This window comes from Apteryx mantelli, chromosome 9, assembly GCF_036417845.1.
Source record: "Apteryx mantelli isolate bAptMan1 chromosome 9, bAptMan1.hap1, whole genome shotgun sequence".
NCBI lineage: Eukaryota > Metazoa > Chordata > Aves > Apterygiformes > Apterygidae > Apteryx > Apteryx mantelli.
In genome coordinates this window covers 1,910,766-1,931,511 of record NC_089986.1, presented here as the reverse complement: position 1 = coordinate 1,931,511, position 20,746 = coordinate 1,910,766, and the positions used below count along the sequence as shown (strand labels likewise).

Genomic DNA, 20,746 nt, shown 5'->3' with positions numbered 1-20,746 from the left:
AGTTCCAGCAAATGCATTTATCACCTCTAGCATATGCCATGTTTTTAAAATCAGAATCTGAATTCAGTTTTTGTGTATGCCCTAGCAATTGTAAACCATTGGAATAAATAAAGATACAACAGTTACGCTTTCGTTTTGGTTCCCCTCTCCAGATCTCTCAAGTCTGCAGGTTTGTACATGTTTAACACCAAGGACATATGTCTAATTCTTAAGAGTTTATGGCTAGTTCCTAAGAGTTTAAGATGAATATTTTGCATATCCTAGTGCACACCATATCAAGCTAACACAATATCTGTGCCCATTAGTCCGTTTATGATATTTGAGCTCCGGGTATGAGTCCATTTTAAGGCAAAAAATGAAGAAAGGCAGAAACTGGGACTTTAAAAATCAACACGCATTTTTCTGCATGTGAGTCTTTTATGATGTAGAGTGCACCTTCTACCTCTGTTCAAGTGAAACTTCTTAAAAGACACTGAGGAAGGCAACTAAATCAACCAAGCTCTTATTACTGTAATGATTCAAAATATTTTTGAAACCCTTACTGGAAATTTTAAAATTATTATTCATATCGTTTAAAAAGACGAAAATAGGGAAAGGCATGACTATGAGATTTGAGATTACATATGAAATTACAAACTGGTATCTAGTAGCATGTCAGATTACAATTCTATCCTAAGGACAATATTGCTGTACACTTTTTTTTCTAAATATTATAACCATATTATGGTTGAGATGTGTCTTTCAAGAATTTATACAAAACTGAGGAATGGAAGAATACTTCAAGCATTGAAAACAGCCAAAAGAAAAGTGAGAAACACAAGATGGCATGTGTTTCTGAGAGTCTAATTATTATGTAACTATATAAATAATGGATAGAATAGAGAAAAAGATATTTACTTATTGTAGTTTTTACTGTTTTTTTTAATTTCTGCTAGTACAGGGGAGCCAAACAGCCAAAAATGGGGCTTATTTTTTCTTATTCATCTCTCCATATTGTTAACATAACTGTTTACCAGGCTATGGTGAGTGCACACTCGCTGAAGGACGGTTAAAAGCATCCACAGGGAATTTTGTGTATGTTTTTTAGAGCCCTGATACAACATATGCTCAACAGCAACAGCTTTTTTAAACCTCCCAGGGCCAGATCCACACCAGAGGAAGGCAGGAGTTCCGTTTTACATGCGAAGCAGGTAGTTTTCCCTTTCACCTCTAGAGGTAGCTGTGCCTTTGTCTTGGCACGATTATCTCATGGAATGGCAAAAAAAATTCAGGCGTTTAATGAGTTTACCGGCGTTTGGGGTCTCCTTCACTACCAGGATGCTGCACTAAGTACTTGAAGCGCTTAGGGGAATACCCGGGGTTACGGTCGCTAAAGAGGCTTCTCCCTTCTGAGGTAAATTACGTGCCTGACAGCGGTGCGCGGGGAATGCGCTTCCCGGGTAGATGAAAGGAGGTAACAAAGGTGACGCGGCCCTTCCTCACAGATTAACAACAGAGCCGCGCTCCGGAAGGCCCCCAAACCCCCCCTTCCTCCAGGCGTGGTGGCGGCTACACACTGCACTTACTTTTCCAGGCTGCCTTTAGGCGCGGGCGACAGCCCCCCCTCAGCCTCGCGCAACGGCCGCGCAACGGTCACCCCACCCCGCCTGACGTCACCCGCCAGCGCGCCAATGAGGCGGAGCCACGCCTGAGCAGCGGCCGGAAGGGGCGGGGCGGCCGCGCTGTGGTGGCGGCAGCGGCGGCAGCGGCAGGAGGGTGCGCGGCTCGTCGTGGTCTGGCCGCGGAGCGGGACAGCGCAGCGCAGCGCGCCCCGCCGCCGCCGCCGCCATGTCCCCCGCCATCGCGGCCAAGGAGGGCGGGCGGCAGCGGCGGGCCGGCAGCAGCAGCCACCACCACTGCCTGGACGTGAGGAGCGAGGCGCCGCCCGCGCCGCGGCTCTGTGGCGACGGGCGGCCGCGCGGCGAGGCCGAGGCGCCGCTGCTGCTGCTGCCGCCGCTGCCGCCGGAGGCGGGCGGGCCGCGCGGCTGCCGCGCCGAGCTGGGCAGCGTGCTGCTGCTGCTGGTGCTGTACGTGCTGCAGGGCATCCCGCTGGGGCTGGCGGGCAGCGTGCCGCTCATCCTGCAGAGCAAGAGCGCCAGCTACACCGACCAGGCCTTCTTCAGCTTCGTCTTCTGGCCCTTCAGCCTCAAGCTGCTCTGGGCGCCCTTGGTGGATGCCGTCTACGTGCGGCGCTTCGGGCGCCGCAAGTCCTGGCTGGTGCCCACGCAGTACGTCCTGGGGCTCTTCATGCTCTACCTGTCCACGCGTGTGGACCTGCTGCTGGGCGACGGGGAGGGCCGCGGCCCCGACGTCGTGGCCCTCACCGTGGCCTTCTTCCTCTTCGAGTTCCTGGCGGCCACGCAGGACATCGCGGTGGACGGCTGGGCCCTGACCATGCTGTCGCGGGAGAACGTGGGCTACGCCTCCACCTGCAACTCCGTGGGGCAGACGGCCGGCTACTTCCTGGGCAACGTCCTCTTCCTCGCCCTCGAGTCGGCCTCCTTCTGCAACAAGTACTTGCGCTTCCAGCCCCAGCCCCGAGGGATCGTCACCCTCGCAGGTACTGCCGCGCCGGCCCCCCCTGCCCGGGGGAGGCAGCCGGAGCCCCCCGACGGCCCCGCTCGCCCCTGGGCCCCAGGGAGAGGGCGGTTTGCCCCATCGTCGTCTTTGCTGACTCCTCTGAGAGGCTTGAGCTTTTCCCTTTCCTACCCTGATAGCCACGGAATGGGTTATTGCTTTAAGAAAGCATAACAGCTTTGTCTCCTTTTAAGGAGGCCTCTTGCGAGCATCTTCTGGGAGAAAGGGGAAATCAGTGAAACTGAGTCTTTAAGAGAGTGGTGTTCCCAGAAACGGAAGTGTCAAGAGTTCAGAGTTAGCCGTGCTGCCAGTTTCCGAAGGAGGGCCCTGTTTCAGTAAACTAAGGGGCTGGGGAGAGTCTCTTTCATTTATGAGCTAAATGAAGTCTGACGATCTGACCCGAACCAGCAGTTAGTTCAGGGCCAGCTTTTGTTTTGTTGTTTTGTTTTGTTTTCTTTCCTTTTCTAGAAAGGTTGTTTGTGGTTATTGCCTGGAAGATGCTTAAAATGTTAAAGGCTGGGTGTAGCCAGATAAACTTATGGGAGGACTGAAAAACTAGCACCGTTTCTGGTTGAAATTTCAAAGTGGCCATGGTTGGTAATGAAGAGAATTCTCATGTTTTTAGCTTACTTTTTATATTTCATTTGCTCTCTCTGTATTGCATAAGAGAAAGGGCATACCAAAACTGAGTTGAATTGAGATGTAAAATCTAGCCTGCTCTTGCCTGCCCTGTACCTGTTTTGTTGATAAATGAGGACTTGAGTTTCCGACACTGTTGTATTCATTTCATCTATGCAACTACTACAGTTGCAAACTAGCCTGTCTCTTCCTGTTAATAATCCTGTGTCTCATCTGTATGTCAGCGAGCATGGAGCAGTCCTCAAATGTAACCCCGCTGGCTTATTGCTTCTTTTCTTTGGTTTTCCCTTGAAGTGTGGTTCATCAGCGCTGGCTTGTCTCTCCTGTCTTGCTGCAGTGGCAGGCTGACCTCTTTCACTGCTGCAATTTGCAACTCGCTAGTGTATTTAAGAGAGATTGGTTTTGCTTCACTTACCTCCACTGTTCAGGTTGCCCCTTTTTATTTTTTTTAATCAGTACTGTTAGTATAAATGCATCTGTTATTATCAAAGACCTTTTAAAAAAAAAAATCTTAAAAAAAAAAAAAAAACGAAAACAATGCAACCTGTTTAACTTGTCCTGGGATACTAATCTGGGTGGAATAAGAAAAGCAAACAACTCTGACACTACTCTTGCAGGATGTGTTTTTCTGAGTAGCCAAGCTGGCTTTGGAAACTCTGCTGCCCTCTCCACTTGGTCGTATGCCACAATTCACTGTGCCCACCTTTGTCCTGAATCAGCTGTAGAGCAGTGTTGTAAACCATCTCGCTGAAATGGCGATGTCTTGTCCTAGCCCTGGTTGTCATCAGAGCTCATGGTGAGCTGACTCAGGCAGTTAAAGCAGCAGGAAGCTAACGGTGGGAAAAGGTGAGCGATTTTCTGCTAGCGTAGCTTCCCTGAACCCTTTCGCCATGGGCTGAGCGCCAGCGCTAGAGAAAGAGTAAGACAAAACCTCGTGATCCCTAGTCAGCTTAAAGTTGTTGAGAAGTAGCAACGTTAGCTTTTCCCATTAACCTTGGGTAATAATATGAACAAATGTAGAACCATTATTTAAAAAAATCCTGTGTTATGTTATTTCAAGCTAAAGTTCTAGTGGAAAAAAGAAGAGAAATACATACTCACACAAACTATAAGCCCAATGAAATGTATACGAGGTTTTTCTCACTTTGCTGTGCAAATGAGCTGGTTTTTTTTTAATTATTTATTTTTAAGTTGCTGGCTGGGTTGGTTGGTTCCTATCCAGTTTGTCATGCAGTTGCACGAATGCCAGTTCTGGCACGAAGGAAGTTGGGGCTGGAGGGTGAAGTGTGAGCGCAGGCAGAAGATGCCGGCCCCTTTCAAGGCAGCCCCGACTTACCTAGGCTGGTGGCTGTGGAGTCTGCCCCTCTTCCTGGGAGGAGATGTGTGGCTGTAGTATTACTAAAGCTGAAGTGCCAAAATAACCCGCACATACCTCTTCCCTGGTTATTTTGCAGCCCAGTCGTAGTCCTGGTCTAGTCCGAAGGCTTGCTTTGCTCCAGCACGCTGGTTTGTGCGGCTGCTAATAGCACAGCGGCAGAGATGATATGGGGCTAGGGGAGCGGGCAGCAATGGTGGCACCAGGAACTGTTCCTGCTAGAAACTCCTTGTGTAAGCTATAACTTGAAACTCCTTTTGCTAGTAGGTTGTTAGGGGACCCTTGTTCTGTGTTTGAATGGAAGCGTGTGTTACTTTTATATAAGCTGTCTTTAGAAAATCAAGATTTTTTTTTTAATTGGACTCTCTATTTATGGTCTTTCTTAGCAAATCCAGCCATTACTATATTGCAGACTGACAGGGCTGAGCTGATTAGAAATATTCATGTGATGATGGTCAAAGCTATTTCTGTTGCAATCGTAGTGCTGTTGGTTTATCAGTGCAATGGTGATGCTTAGCGCTATTATTACAGTGCTGCTCCTGCCTATGTCGTGTGACTGTGATTAGCATGATTCTGAGAACGATGCCTTACTCCTGAAAGATAGGTTCAAGGTATCTAGTTCTTTCCTAAAAAGAGGAGAGAGCAATCTGATAGCATTGGTTATGTGGTCTTCTTGCTTTTAAAATACTTTGGAAAAGTGATTTGGAAGCAGCAGAAAGTAGTCTGAAATGCTGTTCTTTCTTTCACACTGGGAATGCTAAAGTAGTCTTTCCATGTTTTCTTCCATGTTGTGCTTGTCCTGTTTCTGTGAATAAGAAGCTAATAATTGACTAAACCATTATCTTTGCCCTTCCTCCAGCTTTTGCTGCTTACTTTCAGTTGTGTTGAGGCTTCTGGAGTTGCTCCTGATCAAGAAGATAAAAAGCTACTTCTGCCTTACCCCCTTCCTGTTACTGAGTTCTTTCTTGCCCCTTTCTTAGAGGTAGGGGTTAGGATTATCTTCAATTAATTCAGTCGCTAATTCAGAAAGTACTTGCCATGAAATACTGGTGTATGTCTTGCTACTGCTGACTTCAAACCCAATATTTAGCAAATATTATGTCTACTTAAAATACAGCACTTAAAAGTTAGCAAATACAAACACTTGAGACAGACATACTTGAGTGACTCTTCACTTGACAGCTCTGTCAAACTTCATCAGAATGTCTTTACACTCATGAATATAAGTCTTTGTTGCCTTTGGATAGTAGATAAGTAGTATTTTGTTAGTGTAGAATTGAGGCACAGAACAGTTATGTGACTACTTAATAAATTAGTTGGAGAGCTGTGAAAGCCTTCTTTCGCTGAAGTTCTTCCCCCGTCTCATTGTGGTGGTGTACAAAACATTGGGGAATGGGGCAAGTCTGCTGTTTTTCTTCTGCGTAAAATCTTGGACAAACGCATGGGGCTGGGAAAAGCTGTGTCAGTTGCTGTATGTAGCTGTGTGTGCGTTTTGGTTCTTGTTATGTTTTCAGGAAGGTCAATGAGTAATTTTTTAATACTTTAATTTTGATTGCTAGGCTGTGGGCTTATGTTGTTGCAGAATAAGTGCATTTCAGATATTCAGTAAACTGTTAATAAAATGCTGATAGTGGTTGTTAATTTCTTTTTCTTTTCCTTCAGATTTCCTTTTCTTCTGGGGAGCTGTTTTTTTAATTACCACTACACTGGTTGCCCTTTTGAAAAAGGAAAACAAAGAATTAATGCCAACAAAAGAAGAGACAAAAGGTATCACTGATACGTACAGGCTGCTCTTCTCAATAATCAAGATGCCAGCAGTTCTCACTTTCTGTCTCTTGATTCTCACAGCAAAAGTAAGTAAATACATTTATGAATTGTTAGCTGGTGGTGGCAGGAGAGTCTGAAAGGGAGTCCTTGTGGTGTGACTTCTTTGCCTTTGTCAGTGGTTGTCTTCAGACTTGCAAATTTTCACATAAAATTTGGGAACATAATTGCTTGTATCATTGTGCTAAGTAGGGTTGTACAATAGAAAATACTTGTTTGAGCTGTTTTGTTTTGTGTTAAACATATTAAAGAGAAGTTGATTGCAGTCTAATACTAAAATAATGTATATTAAACATGCATCTCTGCATCCAGGCTGTTTGTGTAGCCTGTAATTAAAAAGATACAAACTCTTTCTTTTCACCTAAATCCTATTCCCAGTCTGCAACTCTGTACAAACTAGGTTTCCATGGTTTCAAGTTGGCAGTCATGGATACCAATGGGTATTGAAGGCATGGATATGAATATCATTGCTATGTTTAATGTTCTTGGTATAGTTTTGGCACTGGTAAAAATACTGTGCAAGTGCTGAACATGCTTCAGGACTGATTTGAAAATCTGTTTCAATCATATTTCTCCATGTTTTTAATATCAAGTAAACTGAATTGCTAGCCAAACCATCACTGCTTTCCCCAGTTTATTTTGTTTAACTTATATTGCAGGTTGGATTTTCAGCAGCAGATGCTGTAACAGGACTCAAATTGGTGGAAGAGGGAGTACCTAAAGAGCACTTAGCTCTGCTAGCGGTTCCAATGGTTCCTTTACAGATAATATTGCCTCTGATTATCAGCAAATACACAGCAGGCCCCCAGCCACTGAACACGTTTTACAAAGCTATGCCTTTTAGGTAAAAACAACAAAAACAAGTGTTTTACAGAAATAAAGTATTTTGTTTGTTCAGATTAAGTATAGGATTTCTTTTGTAGACTCCTTAACTTCCAGGTAGAAGAAAGAGCATGTCAGAATTCTCATGATAAGTTTTATCTCTGTATCTTATGCCTTGAGGATAAATCATGCGGGAATGCATGTAAAAGCAGAATGTGCGGTGTTGTCAGACAGGTATATGACAGCATTAGAGCTGTGCTCTTCTGCTCTTACTCAGTGTTGTTAGTTCCTTATTCCTGAACTGTTTTAACTAGAATTGGGACTCTATCTGTAAAGTTTAATGTGTTTCCTAACGTGAGAATGGCAGAACATGTTGACAAGTTATTTGCCAAGTCTTACTGGATGTGTGCTTTATTCAGGTATTTGAGAATAGAAGAAGCTGAATTAGGGCAATGCAGACAAGGAGACATTTCATTTCTGGTGCTGTTTTATATAGGAATTTGCCTATGGAATTCCATAGGAATGTAAAACCAACTATTCCAGAAAACTACCTAAAACACTGATTTACAGAAAAAATAGTGTTATCTATAAAACTTAGCTATTACTTTACTCTGTTCTTCTGCAATTACCTATATTTTTCTAACAAAGTTCAGTAGATTTTGTTCAAGATGTATTTTGTTGGGTATTTTGTGTGCTGTTTTTTTACCAAAAGAGGACTTCTGAAAGTTCAATGCTAAGGGGCAGGGGAAGAGGCTAGTATAGGAGAGCCGGCAGTGAATTATGTTGATACGGAAGACAGAATTGTTTTGGTATAAAGTGTTTGATTTCAGTGCTTGTCAAATATCTAATTGTTTTAACCATTTAGATATAATCTATTTCTGTCTTGAACTATTTTAACGTGTTGTCTATGTACAAATGTTCAATAGCTGCTTTATATCAAAGTACAGAAACACATGGGCAAAATTATTTGATTTACAAATCGTTATCTTTCTTATTCCTGCAGGTTACTGCTTGGCCTGGAATTTGCTTTTTTGGTGTGGTGGACTCCTAAAGTAAAACATGAAGGAGGATTTCCTGTATACTACTATGCTGTAGTATTGTTGAGTTATGCTTTACATCAGGTAATGTATACTGCATGTGGGAAGGGCAGGGGGACAGGAGGGTATTTCATATCCTCCGACTGGCAGACAAATGCTGTTAAATGCTTTTGTTAGTTACAGTAGAAGTCTTTTAAGACTGATCTGCTGTATGTGTATGACTTTCCTCATTTAGTTTAGATTCTCTTGCCAATATTTCTCCCCCTTCAATGTACTCCACTGGGACATCTTCTGTGAAGTTACTGTTAGTTGACCAGATCTGCTTTTGTTCCCTGGATTGTTCCCCAAAACCATAAGTGAAAAAGTATGATTGAAATGGAGTCAGAAATCCTAGCATTTTGACTTTAAGCTTCATCAGTATGATGATATAGCATGAGCTATGATGATCATGATTGAATTGTGCAGTTCCGTAAAGTTATGTGATCCTGGTCCTAGAAAAGTTACTTTGTGTGGTGTGTGGGGTTTTTGTGGTGTGTGGGTGGGGGTTTTTTGTTTGTTTTGTTTGGAGTTTTTCTTTTCTTTTCTTAGAACATCATAGTGGAGCTGCTCCAAAGGCCTGGAGAACAAAAGCCCAATCCAAACCAGGCTTTGGATCAGAATAAAAATTTATGAAGTGCCTTGAGTTGTGCTTTTTTTTTTTTTAATGCAAAAGTTACATTTACATAGGCTACTTCACCTTGCCTTATTGCAGTTTAATTTGATAACTTAAGTCATTTCTTAGTACCTGAGGCTGGATCCATTTCAGTATGAGCTGAAACAAACAGCAAGGCTTCTTGGTATTATGTAGAGAGACTATAAAAGTAGTTTCTTTATTGTGCAATTTTAAACTGTTGAGACTATTTCAGTTAACTTTGCTAACTTCAGGTAATCTCTTAGAACAGTTTTTATGTTAGGGCTTTTAGTTTTAGTTGTTCGTAACTGGGGGGAATCTTACTCTCTTGTGGCTTTCTTACCCCTTCCGTAGATTACGCTGTACAGCATGTACGTTGCAATAATGGCTTTCAATGCCAAAGTTAGCGATCCGCTGATTGGAGGAACCTACATGACGCTCCTAAATACTGTGTCGAATCTGGGAGGGAACTGGCCTTCCACTGTTGCGCTCTGGCTCGTGGATCCACTCACGGTGAAAGAGTGTGTAGGGGCCCAGGAGCAGACCTGTGGAACTACGGTTGCTGCAGAAGTAAGTCTGGAGGCCGTTACGGTCTCAGTTCGATTACTTCTAAATATAATGCCTTCTCCTAGTATTTTCACCTTTGAAAACCCTCATAGTGCATAGTTTGTGCTTAAAAATCCCGCTAATTTTTCTGTCTAATAAAATTAAGTCTGTTTTTCTGCATACTTCTAATAGCTAACATTTACCGAAGATCTGTAGTTGCAGAGTAGTTGTGTGGCGTGTGCTTTTTCCCCCCTCCCCCCCTTTTTTCCTTCTTCTTAGCCAAGATGAAAAGATGGTGGTAGGAGCACTGCCCTGGTGCCACACTCTGCAGTATGTGGAGGCTGTAGTTATACTTCTGAGTAAACCTTGCTCCTTTTGGAGTTGTGGAATTAGGCTCCTGGCAGGCTCTCTGTCCCCAAAGTCCCTGAAGTTTGGTGGTGGTGGCTTTGTGTTTTCTCTTTTGGTGGTTTGGGTTTTTTGTTTGCTTTTACTCCTTCTGTCCCTTTCTGAAGGCTTCCTATCCTGATACCGTGCGCTCTTCACTGTGACGTTACTCTGCTTTCTTTGTCTTTGGTCTTCACTGTCGGTATGAAATTGAGCGGGGTGACTGGCTGCGCTCCCAGTTCTGGGGAGCCCCGCGGAAGAGAACAGAGAACGTACTGTGCTGCTGTACACAGCTCAAACAACAGGCGACACGGCTACCTGGAAAGCAAGGTTTCAAATTCACCTCTTTGCGAGAAATTTTAACGTGACTGTCTTGACGGGTGGAAACGCTTATTCCTTGCTCATGATTGAGACTTCTCTCTTGAGTGCCTTTATGTGTTTACAGGACTCTTTGGGATGCGGAGGTCCTCTAAATACACAGTGTTCCAAGAGTCAAATGTGACTTGTTTGAACTGGCATTGCAGTTTACTACTTGCAGAAGGGAAACAGCTTCCATCTAATGTGCTTTTTCTGCATGTTTCTTGTTGGCTTGCCACTTAGCAGGTTCCCAGTGCCTTGGCTTCTGTTCAGCTTCAGCCCTTCCTCCTTCAGCTCACTCCAATCTCTTTCTGCATCCTCCCAGCTTGCAGTATTATGCACACACATACCCCTCCTTATGCTTGATCTGATCTTGACATGTCTGAATAATGAAAATGCTGGCAGAACCTCAGTTCCAAGGTTTGCTTTTATCTTGGGAGTATACCAGTATTGATTGAAAGCTAAACAATAGCAGAAACAATTGCGTGATATACTCATGTCCTTTACATGCTCGAGTTCTGCAATAAAAATAAAAGATGCCTCGGGCGTGTTTTTGTCTATGACACATACTGTGGGCAGCTAGGCCTTCTATTGTAGCATCCATTTGTGGGTTTGGTGTGATGAGATGCAGGGGTGTAATTTCCACAGAAACAGTTGGATGGCTAGAAAACAAATCTTTCGTCATGGGCTCAACAGTGATTGCTGCACCTCTCCCACACAGGACAGTTGGGACAGTTTCTCTTTATTAGGGTTAGTCCCTCGGGCCAATATGCTCCTGTTCCCAAATGCCGTACAGCGTTTTGTTATTTTCCATATTAATGGTAAGCTTGAAAGCCTCTCTTACCAACTCCATAAGAAACAAGGAAGACTAACCAAATATATTTAGTCATAACGTTTAAAGCTCAAGTTAAAAAATAATGAATATTCTATTGCCTACTTCTAGAAAGTACATGTTTCTGTATCTCCCAGAAAATACTCAATGTATTGGCTCTTCAGCAGATACTCTGCTTCTGTGTTTCAGCTCTGCACAAAAGCTGGCGGTTCCTGTGTCACTACCTTGGACGGTTACTACGTGGAGTCTGTCATCTGTGTCATTCTGGGATTCGGCTGGTGGTTCCTACTTGGGCCAAAATTTAAAAAGCTGCAGGACGAAGGACAGTCTTCATGGAAGTGCAAGAGGACCAACTGATGCAACTTAAATACTGGATGGACTAGCAAGGTCATTTTAGTTTTATTACAAAGACATATCCCATAATCAATAAACAAGAATATAGGTATTTTTAAATGCCAAATTGCTGAAAAATGGGTCGCCAAGACAGTGGTATGTGTACCACTTGCCTTCCCAGTATGGAAACATATGTTCAGAAGGTAATTATGAAAAGAATGGCACCCATGTACTACATGATGCCTGTGCTCTAGCTTCGGAGTCATGGTTGCTGATACAACCAACATCAGAATTTCCATATAGTAACTATGGAGGAGTTAATTGTGCCATGTGTATCTAAACAGCAGCATTGTCAGCTAAGTTCCAGCTCTTAATTTTCAAAGAGAAGTGATCTGGCACAGTGAGTTGACCGGGGGAAGGACGTCAGAGGCATTTTGACTTGCAGGTTAAGCATGTTATAATACAAGATTCATCGTGGGAAGATAAAATATCTGTGGCTTTTTTCTTCTCACTTTATGGACTGCAAACACACTTCAAAGGATGAAATAATGTTTCAAGATTATTTTAAATGTATTTTCTGGCTTTTATAAGCTTTAAAGATTTATAAGAAAATATTTTTATAAACAAAATTACACTTAATTTATTTCCTCTGTTTCAAAGCATTTTGATTTACATCCAGGATAATCTTTGAAGGAAAAAACTGATGTAGGGTAGGACTTAAATTAAGAGTAACGCACAATACTCTAAGCCTTGAGTCCCGAAGAGGCAAGCTGGATAGCATAGCAGCTAGCATACAAAACACCAGCTTCCACAAGAGTGGGCATGCAGTTGTCCTGGAGGCGCTTGTTATTTTGAGGGCATGAAGTGACATCATTCGTTCCTGTACGTCATTAACATTTGAACATTCACATTTAAGATGAATGGGAAAAAAATGCATATATTTCCAGCTAGGGGTAAGAGAAGATGATCAGTGCCTTTGGAAGTGATTTGGTGATGACAAACTTGCCAGGCTCCCGGTGAGCTGGTGTACAACTTACTGCTACGTGAAGCAAACAAGCTACATCCTATGGCAGAGCTGCTACAGAAACTCATTCCTGATGCTGTATAGGGGAAACTTTCCTGTTGCGTTTATCGAAAACGACTTCCCTCCTGAGTGCCTTAGTGATGTACAGCATACTGTACGCCTAGAGGAAGGGCACTTGTATATTCTGTTGGGTGGTATGGTACATGATTATTAAAAAAAGAAACTTAAAAATACCTCAGAAAAGTAGAAATAATGTTCATTTCTTTCCTCTATTTCTTTCCTTGACAATATTGAAAGCATTGCATCCTGAGCTTATGTTCCAAACCGTGAGGGGAGTTTTGTGGGTCTTTCCTTAGTGTATGTTTTAGAAAAAAGTAAAGTGGTAATAGCTCGTGACTGACTGGAGGAGACACATGGGTGTATGCAAAGTGTCTGCATGACTTAAGGTGTCCAGAAAAGAGCAGTATGACAGAGTACTTGTTTGAGTACCAAAGACTTCCTCTTCCCCTCTCCGTTGCACCCCTGAAAGCAAAACTGAGCTGCAGATTTTCCCAGCTGTGATCTGTGGTAGCAGGGTAGCAACAATTGCTTTGGTTTTTGTTTTGTTTTAAACAGAATTAAAGCTGGCTAAAAGCACAGTTTTCACATTAAGCATTTTTGCTCCCCAAACTACAAGTCATCTTCCAGTTAAGTTATTTCTGTCCTCTGGATAAGCACAGAAAGACTATATCAAACTTGTAGTCAAACATAGATATATATATTTTCAGTCATGGCCGGATCATCACCCCTGGATTAAGTATATTACACTTAAATTCTGACTTTATTGTAACCACCTGCCACTTATTTTAATAGTCTTGTCCACACTTGGAAATTTTGACTTTGCTGACTTCAAGGAAAAACTTAGACTACAGAATATGGGAAATTAAATTCATAGATGTTTTACAGTTGGCTTTTACTTTCTAGTTTTGTTTTACTGTTTCTGAATGTGCCAATGTGACTTGTTATTAATGAAAAGAAAAGATGCATTTGGAATTACTTGATAGATGAATTTGGCAATATCAAAATTAAATCCAAAATCATAAATTGTGTAACTGTTTGTTTCCTCTTTCAAAGTGGAGAAAGTTAGCTTTTAATCTATCAGTATTGCTATTTTGTAACAACTATTTTTGTAATGCTACAACTATACCAGCAGCTTGCTAAAACGAACCACTCAACTTCGTCTTTTTTTTCCCACTTATTTTTAAGTGAAATGATTTCCCTTTTTGAAGGATTAGGATTATTGTAGACTCAAATACTTTTTGACATCAAAAAAACCTTAATCTCTAGTTTGACAGTCTGCTATTGAAGTAGTAACTGGAGAAAACGAATCATACTAAGTACTGCTATAGACTGTTTAATTGCTGTGGGGACTTTGTGGCCGCATCTTCCATCAGTTTAACTTCCTGACCTGGCCCATTGACCTGCTGTGTGTTGCTGCTGGAGAAAGGGAAATGGTAGAAATTGCGTGTGTAGGGTTTTTTTGTTTGTTTTTCTCCTCGGGGGGGGAGGGGGGTGAAGGATTTTTCCTGGTGTAAATTCCTGAGCAGGATCCCAGGACTTGCTTGAGAGGCAGGTACTGTTTCTCCAGCACTCAATCCTGTAATTCCAGTGCCCGGAAAGGGCATGCGCAAGGCGAAGGTTAGAAGTCTGAGGGGTTATAGCAAACAAAGTTACCCGGCTGCTGCAGCTCCCTGCCTCCTGCACCGCCGCGAGGAAGCAGCTGAGGACTGCCTGGGCCTCCGAGGAACACGCTCGTCCTCCATCCTACGGACGCTGGTGCTGTCCATCTGATGTCCATTGCAATGTCCTGAAACTCTTGTTTTAAAATACTAATGATATGTTTTGTCTTTGTTACAGACATTGAAATATCTGTCAGTGCTAGTTGTCAACTGTTCTTGGTTTTCCATAAGGTTGTTATGTTTCATTGTCCTCTAGGGTTTTTTCAGTGTAACTTTACACAGTTATAAACACTATATTAAACTGACTAATACGAGATGATGTTCAGATGATCTTTGATTTGATAAAATAGGGAAGAGTAGAGAGTTCTGTCACTGCATAGATATTTTGGGGCCCGCTGTAAGACTGCAGAGCATCTTAGTGAGCGGGGAATGAAGTACCTGAGATTCAGCAGGAATCTTGAATAATTCCTGAAATCCCCAGGTGAGACAGCGCTCTCTATTTAGCATTCTACCCATGTACAAATTGTAGCAAAAGCAATGGGACACTTCAAAATTATTAAGTGCTGTTTGGATGCAAGTTCTGTTTTTGCTGGAAGCAAGGTTTTGCACTATTTATTTGTTACTTGAGATAATTTAAAATGCTCACACTTAGTAAGCAAAACAAATTTACCAATTATAGCACTTTCTTTGAAAAAATTGCAGTGGTAATATTTACTTGTTCAACATACCTCGGAGTAAGTTAAGAGTCATTTTAGTTGGAACCTTAGATAAAATCTTCTGATTCAAGACTGTTTTTGCTGCCTTCGTTTTAAAATTCCTGACTAGATCTGTGCTTTTCCTGGACTACTGAGCTGTGACTGCTGTTGTTGTTGTCTAATGTACTGGCTATTCCTATGGAAACCTCAGTTTGGGTTATAATGGAAACGGAACGCTTGTATAATCACAGATCCGGTTTCATATCATACGCTGGATGGTTTTTTTCATAACGTATGTATTTCTTTAAAGACCGTATAGACGCATGGCACAGATGGGCAATTAGTTCAGGGGAGGGAAACAGTTGGCTCGAGTCACTTGGTGACGAATGAATTTACGGATATTTGTTACTTTCCGAGGGAGGGAGGGAAAAGAATAAAAAAGCAGCGATCAAGATGGGAATGTTTCCCGAGTGTTGTGTTTTTTCCCCTCTCCCACCCCCCCCGTTAAGGTAGCAGCGCCCCCTTGCGGCGCCTCGGGGGCGCCTCGCCCGGGCGCTGGAGGAGGGGGGCGAGCGCGGCGGTCGTGTTGCGGCGCTAACAGCGAGTTCCGTGTGAACAGGCGGTAGCGCCGCGCGTTGCGGTGCCTCGGGGCCGGCGGGGCGGGGCTGGACGGGGCGGGGCGACGCGGGGCGGGGCGGGGTGGCGGCGGCGGCGGCCATGTCGGAGCGGCGGAGCGCGGCGGGCGCGGCCCTGTCGCGCCTCTCCGAGTGGGCGGACGCGCACCTCGGCCTCGTGCGGGTAACGGCGGCGGCGGCGGCGGCGGCGGGGGGGAGGGGATGGGGGCGGCGGGAAGCGGCGGGGGGGAACCGACCCGCCTGACGCCGCTGCCCTCCTCCCGCAGAGCCTCAGCGCCGGGATGGCGGTGGCCGGGCTGGTTGTGCTGGCGAGGAGCGTCCGCCTGGTGAGTGCGGTGCGGTGCGGTGCCTCCCCCCCCCCCCCGGCCCTGCAGAACCCCCTGCCCTGAACTCCGCGTTTCCTTCAGTCTCGCCTTTAACGCGTGCGTGCAGGTGACCTGCGTCCCTCACCTCTTCCTTCGCTTTGCACGTGAAAATTCCCGATTCCGGTAGTTCGTGTGAAATTAAAACAGATGCGACTTCTTTACCCCTCTTCTCCGTAAGTCCATGTGTTCAGGTATTTTTAAACGTGGCCCCGAACCTTTCTCCGCTTTTGAAAATAGCGATCAATTCAGTGCACGGGATAAAGTTGCGCCGGGAGCTCAAAGCAGAGCGGCTCCCTTGCAGCAGGGGGCGACGCGTGCTCCCCCGTAAGCGCCGCTGGCGGCTGTGCCTGACCTTCCCTCTTCGCAATCCCAGGTACAGCTTGCTACCAGAAATCACGTCTGTAAAGCTGCTAATTTACAATCTTGCCAGAAAGCCCGACCTACAAATACCGCTTTCTTCATTAACTTAAATATTTGCACAGTTACCAGTGTTCTTTTTTTTGCAAAATCGAGGACTTGTGAATACGTTTACCAGGCTGTTGGAGTTGCCGATGCAAATTAGATTGGATTTGAGCCACTTTTGTTTATCAAAACTCAGATTTCCACCTAATTTTCGATATTCTTAGTGGTAGACTTTGCAGACCACAGATATAAAAGCTTACTGAATAAATAACGTACAGAAAAAAAACACAGCTAAACTTTAAGATCTTTTTAAAGAGCTGATACATCATTGACTTCTGTGTGCACAGTATCTGTTCTTTCATATTTACGTACAAACAGGTTGGTATTCTACAAAAGGCTTCTCGCAGTGGGGGCTCTAAAATATAAGACGTTAAATTTAAAATTTAAGGTTCATGCTCTCTCTGGTGCCTATCCTTTTCCCTCCATCCCCTAAGTCAAGTATCATTTTCTTCATTGCTATAGTGCTGCTGTTGACCAAGTCTTTAAGCTTAACAGCAGCATTTTTCCTGCGTGATCGTATAACTTCCCCTATGGAATCTTCCTATTATCCAGTGGATTTAGTATCAAATTTAACCTTCTGGTGATCTCTTCAAAGGTGTACGTGTGCTTTTGGCTAGTGTGTTTGAAAACTCACTTCTTGGCTTTCTTTCATCCCTATCCTGTCAACGCTCAGTCTGCTTTTAAAGCACTCGTTCTTTGTGTGGTGAATCAGGTGAGCTTGCATATGCGTTGCTCATAAAATGTGAGTTTCTGGTCTTTTTCCAAACTTTGTTTTCATGCCCATCCCAAATGTGCAAGCACTGTGAAGCAGGGACCATTCCTAAGTGTCTGGAAAGGCTGACACATAATAGGTCTTACAAGTGATGAGTGTTTAAAAAATACATGTCTGTGTTGTGCAATAGCAGATCTGTAATTTGCTAAATTATTTTTAAAATAAGTTGGATTTAATGTGATTGTAACTGCTCTACATTTTTAAGGCTTTGTCTTGCTCTTCCTTCCATCAATAGACAACAAAGTTTACAAGTGCTTTGGATATACCCGTGGAATTTGTAGAGAAGAATGTGAAATTGCGGGGAAAAATACATCACATAACTGAGAAAGGTCTAGCAGTTGAGCACATTCCCATTAGCATTCCTTTCATTACATCAATACAGAGAAAATGTAAGTAAAAGTACGTGAAGATCAAAGAATAATAATGAAAAGTTGTTGTTCTTAACACAGCATCATCTACTAGGCTAGCAAAAATACTGCAACACTAAAATTATTATTAAACTTTAGGTTTAGCATTTTAAAGTAAATGATACTCTTGGAAATAGATGGGCAGAAATCATTAGGAAACAAGGTGTTCTGTCTACACACAAAATAGTACCAACCTTGAGAGAGAAAGGGTTAAGTTACAGTTCTGGTTCCGTCTTTTGTTCTTTCCCTACTTTACAGATGGGAAGCTGAGAATAAGAAAGACTGAGAAATATCTGTACTTGCCAATATAATATTTTTATTAATAGCATCATTATCACGATACTTTTCTGGCAGCAAAAGCTCAAGCATATAGGCAGTTCATAGAATGGAATGAAAATCATTTGCTTGCATAACTAGTCTCGTTCCTGGCAAAAGTACTCTATTGATATTATATTTTTATTTACCTATGAAGATCTGACAGCTACATATGGAAACCTTCTTTTAAGAGACAGGTCTTCAGTGACTTTTCAGACGTTGCCTATCAAGTCTGTGAGTGTAGTCACATTTACTTTGCAAAAACCTGCAGTTGTTTAAGGTGCTAATGCTTCTTGGCTATTGTATCTGTCCATTCAGATAAAATAATGGTGACTGCTCACGAAAACAGTCCTTTCTATTTGTACACAAAATAAAACTATTTACGCAGTCTTGAATTAAAATAATTTTTACGGAAGGAGATAAAAGGCTGAATGCTCAGTTGTGATTAAATAGTACTTTGGGGAACTAAAACTGAAATGTTATGTGAATCCATGGAAGTAAACTTATTAACAACAGCTGAGGGCCTGTGCAGAGCATGAACTTTCTTCTTACTGCTACGCTCAGTAAAAAAAGATATCTCTTTATATAATCAGGGCAATCAAACAGTCTTTTGCTGATAAGACTTGCTGGAGTGGAGTTGACTCCGAGTGGCATGGTCTGGTTACAGGAAGAGTTGAAACCCTCGCAAATGATATGGTTCCAACTTCTTGGAAGGCAGGACTTGGCACTTGAGTGCCTTGTTTTAGTAAATAAGGTAAATAGAGTAACAAAATTTGATTTTTTTTTTTTTTGTTTTGTTTTTATCTACAGTTTTAAGTTTGACTGTGATTATGCTATGAAGTTATCTTGGCACATACAAAGAATGTTGCTATTGTTTATTTAAAATTCCTGTAAAATTAAAATACAATGTAATGTTTTTAAATCAAGTTTCAAGACAGGTGGGTTTGCGGGCTGACTCATGAAACAAATTATTTCTCTAACAGCTAGTGCTAGGCTATATTGTGTAGTTCGGGTCAGCTTAATATTTAGTTCATCAAATGTTATCTCATAAATTTCTTCCATTGGTAGTACATTTTAAACATGAACTAGATTCTTCACAACTTGTATCTCTTTCTGCTAGAGTGTAGATTTAGCCAGAAGTAATATCATATTTACCGTGCCTTCTTATAGGGTCGATTTCTCAGTGTGTGCTTAAATGAAGAGATCTTGAGACAAGGGCTTGGCAGAACAGCACGTATTGAAGGACTACATCATGATTCTCGCCTGTACTGGAAGCTTCACAAGAGACTGCTTCGAGCAGAGTTAAAGGCCTTGAAGAAAAACAAAGGAATATGGAAAGAAGAAAGTTCTTTTGAAAAAATTAGAGATCATATAAGCAACAATAAATTTGTGCAGACACTGAAACAATTTGCAAACTGGTTAAGAAGCTATATTTAAAGGTAGAATGGGCAACTGATTTGGAAAAATGTCAGTTATATATGGTATGTGCTTTATGTAAGGTATAAGTTTATGTAAAAAAACACTCTTGTAATTTTGGGAGTCCTGTCTTAAATGGAAAAGCCTTAAAGTCACCTGAAGTCATATTATAACTTATATAGCCTTGAAGTTTAGAAGAAGCATTCAGTATACAAATTAAAATGTTCTTTAGCTAAGCTTTTCCACAATAATTTCCTAAATTAGTCCGGTTTTCCAGCTGCTGAATAACTACACAGCTGTGTTAATTGTGGTGACAGCAGCTGACAGTTGAGTTTTTAAAAGGTGGGAAATATTAGTTCACAATGTACTGCATATGTTACATGTCATAATTATGTAACAGGCATTGGTTTGAAAATTGAAATTATTAATTAACTTTTTACAGATCTTGTGGGATTTATTTGCACATCAGTATTTTGTTTGAATGCTCTTCTTTCCCATTTCTGAGTATAATTTATGTTTTAAAAAACTTTCATCTTAAATAATGAGTTGCATTGTTACCCATAGAAAAGGTAGTCTGTTGCAGCTAATCTTAGAAAGCTGATAAGCTCATAGCAACAAAAATTTTTTGAAAAAAATCTACTTGAAGTATATTAAAGAATAGACATTAATGTCAGTATTTCCAATTTGTAGAACATAAGATTAACTTTGAGTTGCAGAATTTTATGCGTATATCTGAGGAGAAATCTATGCTGTTTTTTTTCCTCATAGTTCTATAAATATCTAAAATCAGTCTGAAATAACACTTTAAGATGAAATTTGAAAAGGTGGACCATACTGTGCTAAGAAGTTAAATCCTCATTCTTGTTTGTTTTATTTTTGAAACAAGTGTCAAGCATATAAGTTTATTATTATTTATTTTGTAAATATTCTCAGAATAAACATTGAATTTCTTATGTCCATTGTCACATTTTGTAGACCAAACCCTTGGCCTTTGTTTAATCTTTCACAGTCCATATGATTATCTAAAATGAACTGTTTTACAGAAGTCTTTCTTTCTGTATATTACCTCGGCAGCCAAATACCAGGGAGAAGAATGTGGTATAAAAACCTAACTTAATAACTGGGCACTGTTTGTCTGACATTAGTTGCTATGCCATATTCTTTTTCTGCTGATTACAATGGCAGAACTGTGAATCCTGCCATCCTGAAGCTTTTCCTTGGGAATGAGCAGACATCAGTGTTTCTCTATGACTTTTGTTCGCTGGCCCTCTCGGAGGTGTGACTCTCTTCTGCAAAGCACGGTGAAGTTAGCCAGGAGGCACCTGCAGCACAGGACGCCATGGGGAGAGGGGAAGCAGCTCTGCGGACAGAGGCAGATGGAACTTTGATGGAAGTTGGCAACCAGGTATCTGTGCATGTTTAAAAATAAATCTTGGGCATCTGGTTTTATGCATTGTACATTAAAGGGCTTTGCCAATCATTGATGTTCTATTTGGACATAA

General features: G+C 42.1%; 2 protein-coding genes across 3 annotated transcripts; both read left to right on the top strand.

Annotated features, from left to right (window-relative positions):
* The first annotated feature begins 1,744 nt into the window (after window positions 1-1,744).
* Window positions 1,745-14,491, top strand: SLC33A1 (solute carrier family 33 member 1). Its single transcript, XM_013957870.2, has 6 exons — window positions 1,745-2,599; window positions 6,293-6,483; window positions 7,114-7,298; window positions 8,280-8,397; window positions 9,338-9,553; window positions 11,292-14,491. Exons 1-6 carry the CDS (start codon window positions 1,828-1,830, stop codon window positions 11,457-11,459), a joined length of 1,650 nt encoding a protein of 549 aa, XP_013813324.2. The 5' UTR covers window positions 1,745-1,827; the 3' UTR covers window positions 11,460-14,491.
* A 1,088-nt stretch (window positions 14,492-15,579) lies between these two features.
* On the top strand, window positions 15,580-20,197 carry C9H3orf33 (chromosome 9 C3orf33 homolog). Of its 2 annotated transcripts, XM_067301551.1 has the most exons (5): window positions 15,580-15,670; window positions 15,774-15,833; window positions 17,342-17,495; window positions 18,422-18,582; window positions 18,999-20,197. In XM_067301551.1, exons 1-5 carry the CDS (start codon window positions 15,590-15,592, stop codon window positions 19,263-19,265), a joined length of 723 nt encoding a protein of 240 aa, XP_067157652.1. In that variant the 5' UTR covers window positions 15,580-15,589; the 3' UTR covers window positions 19,266-20,197. The 2 variants fall into 2 exon arrangements, with proteins under 2 accessions (XP_067157652.1, XP_067157653.1); XM_067301552.1 differs by lacking the exon at window positions 15,774-15,833.
* Window positions 20,198-20,746: the final 549 nt, after the last annotated feature.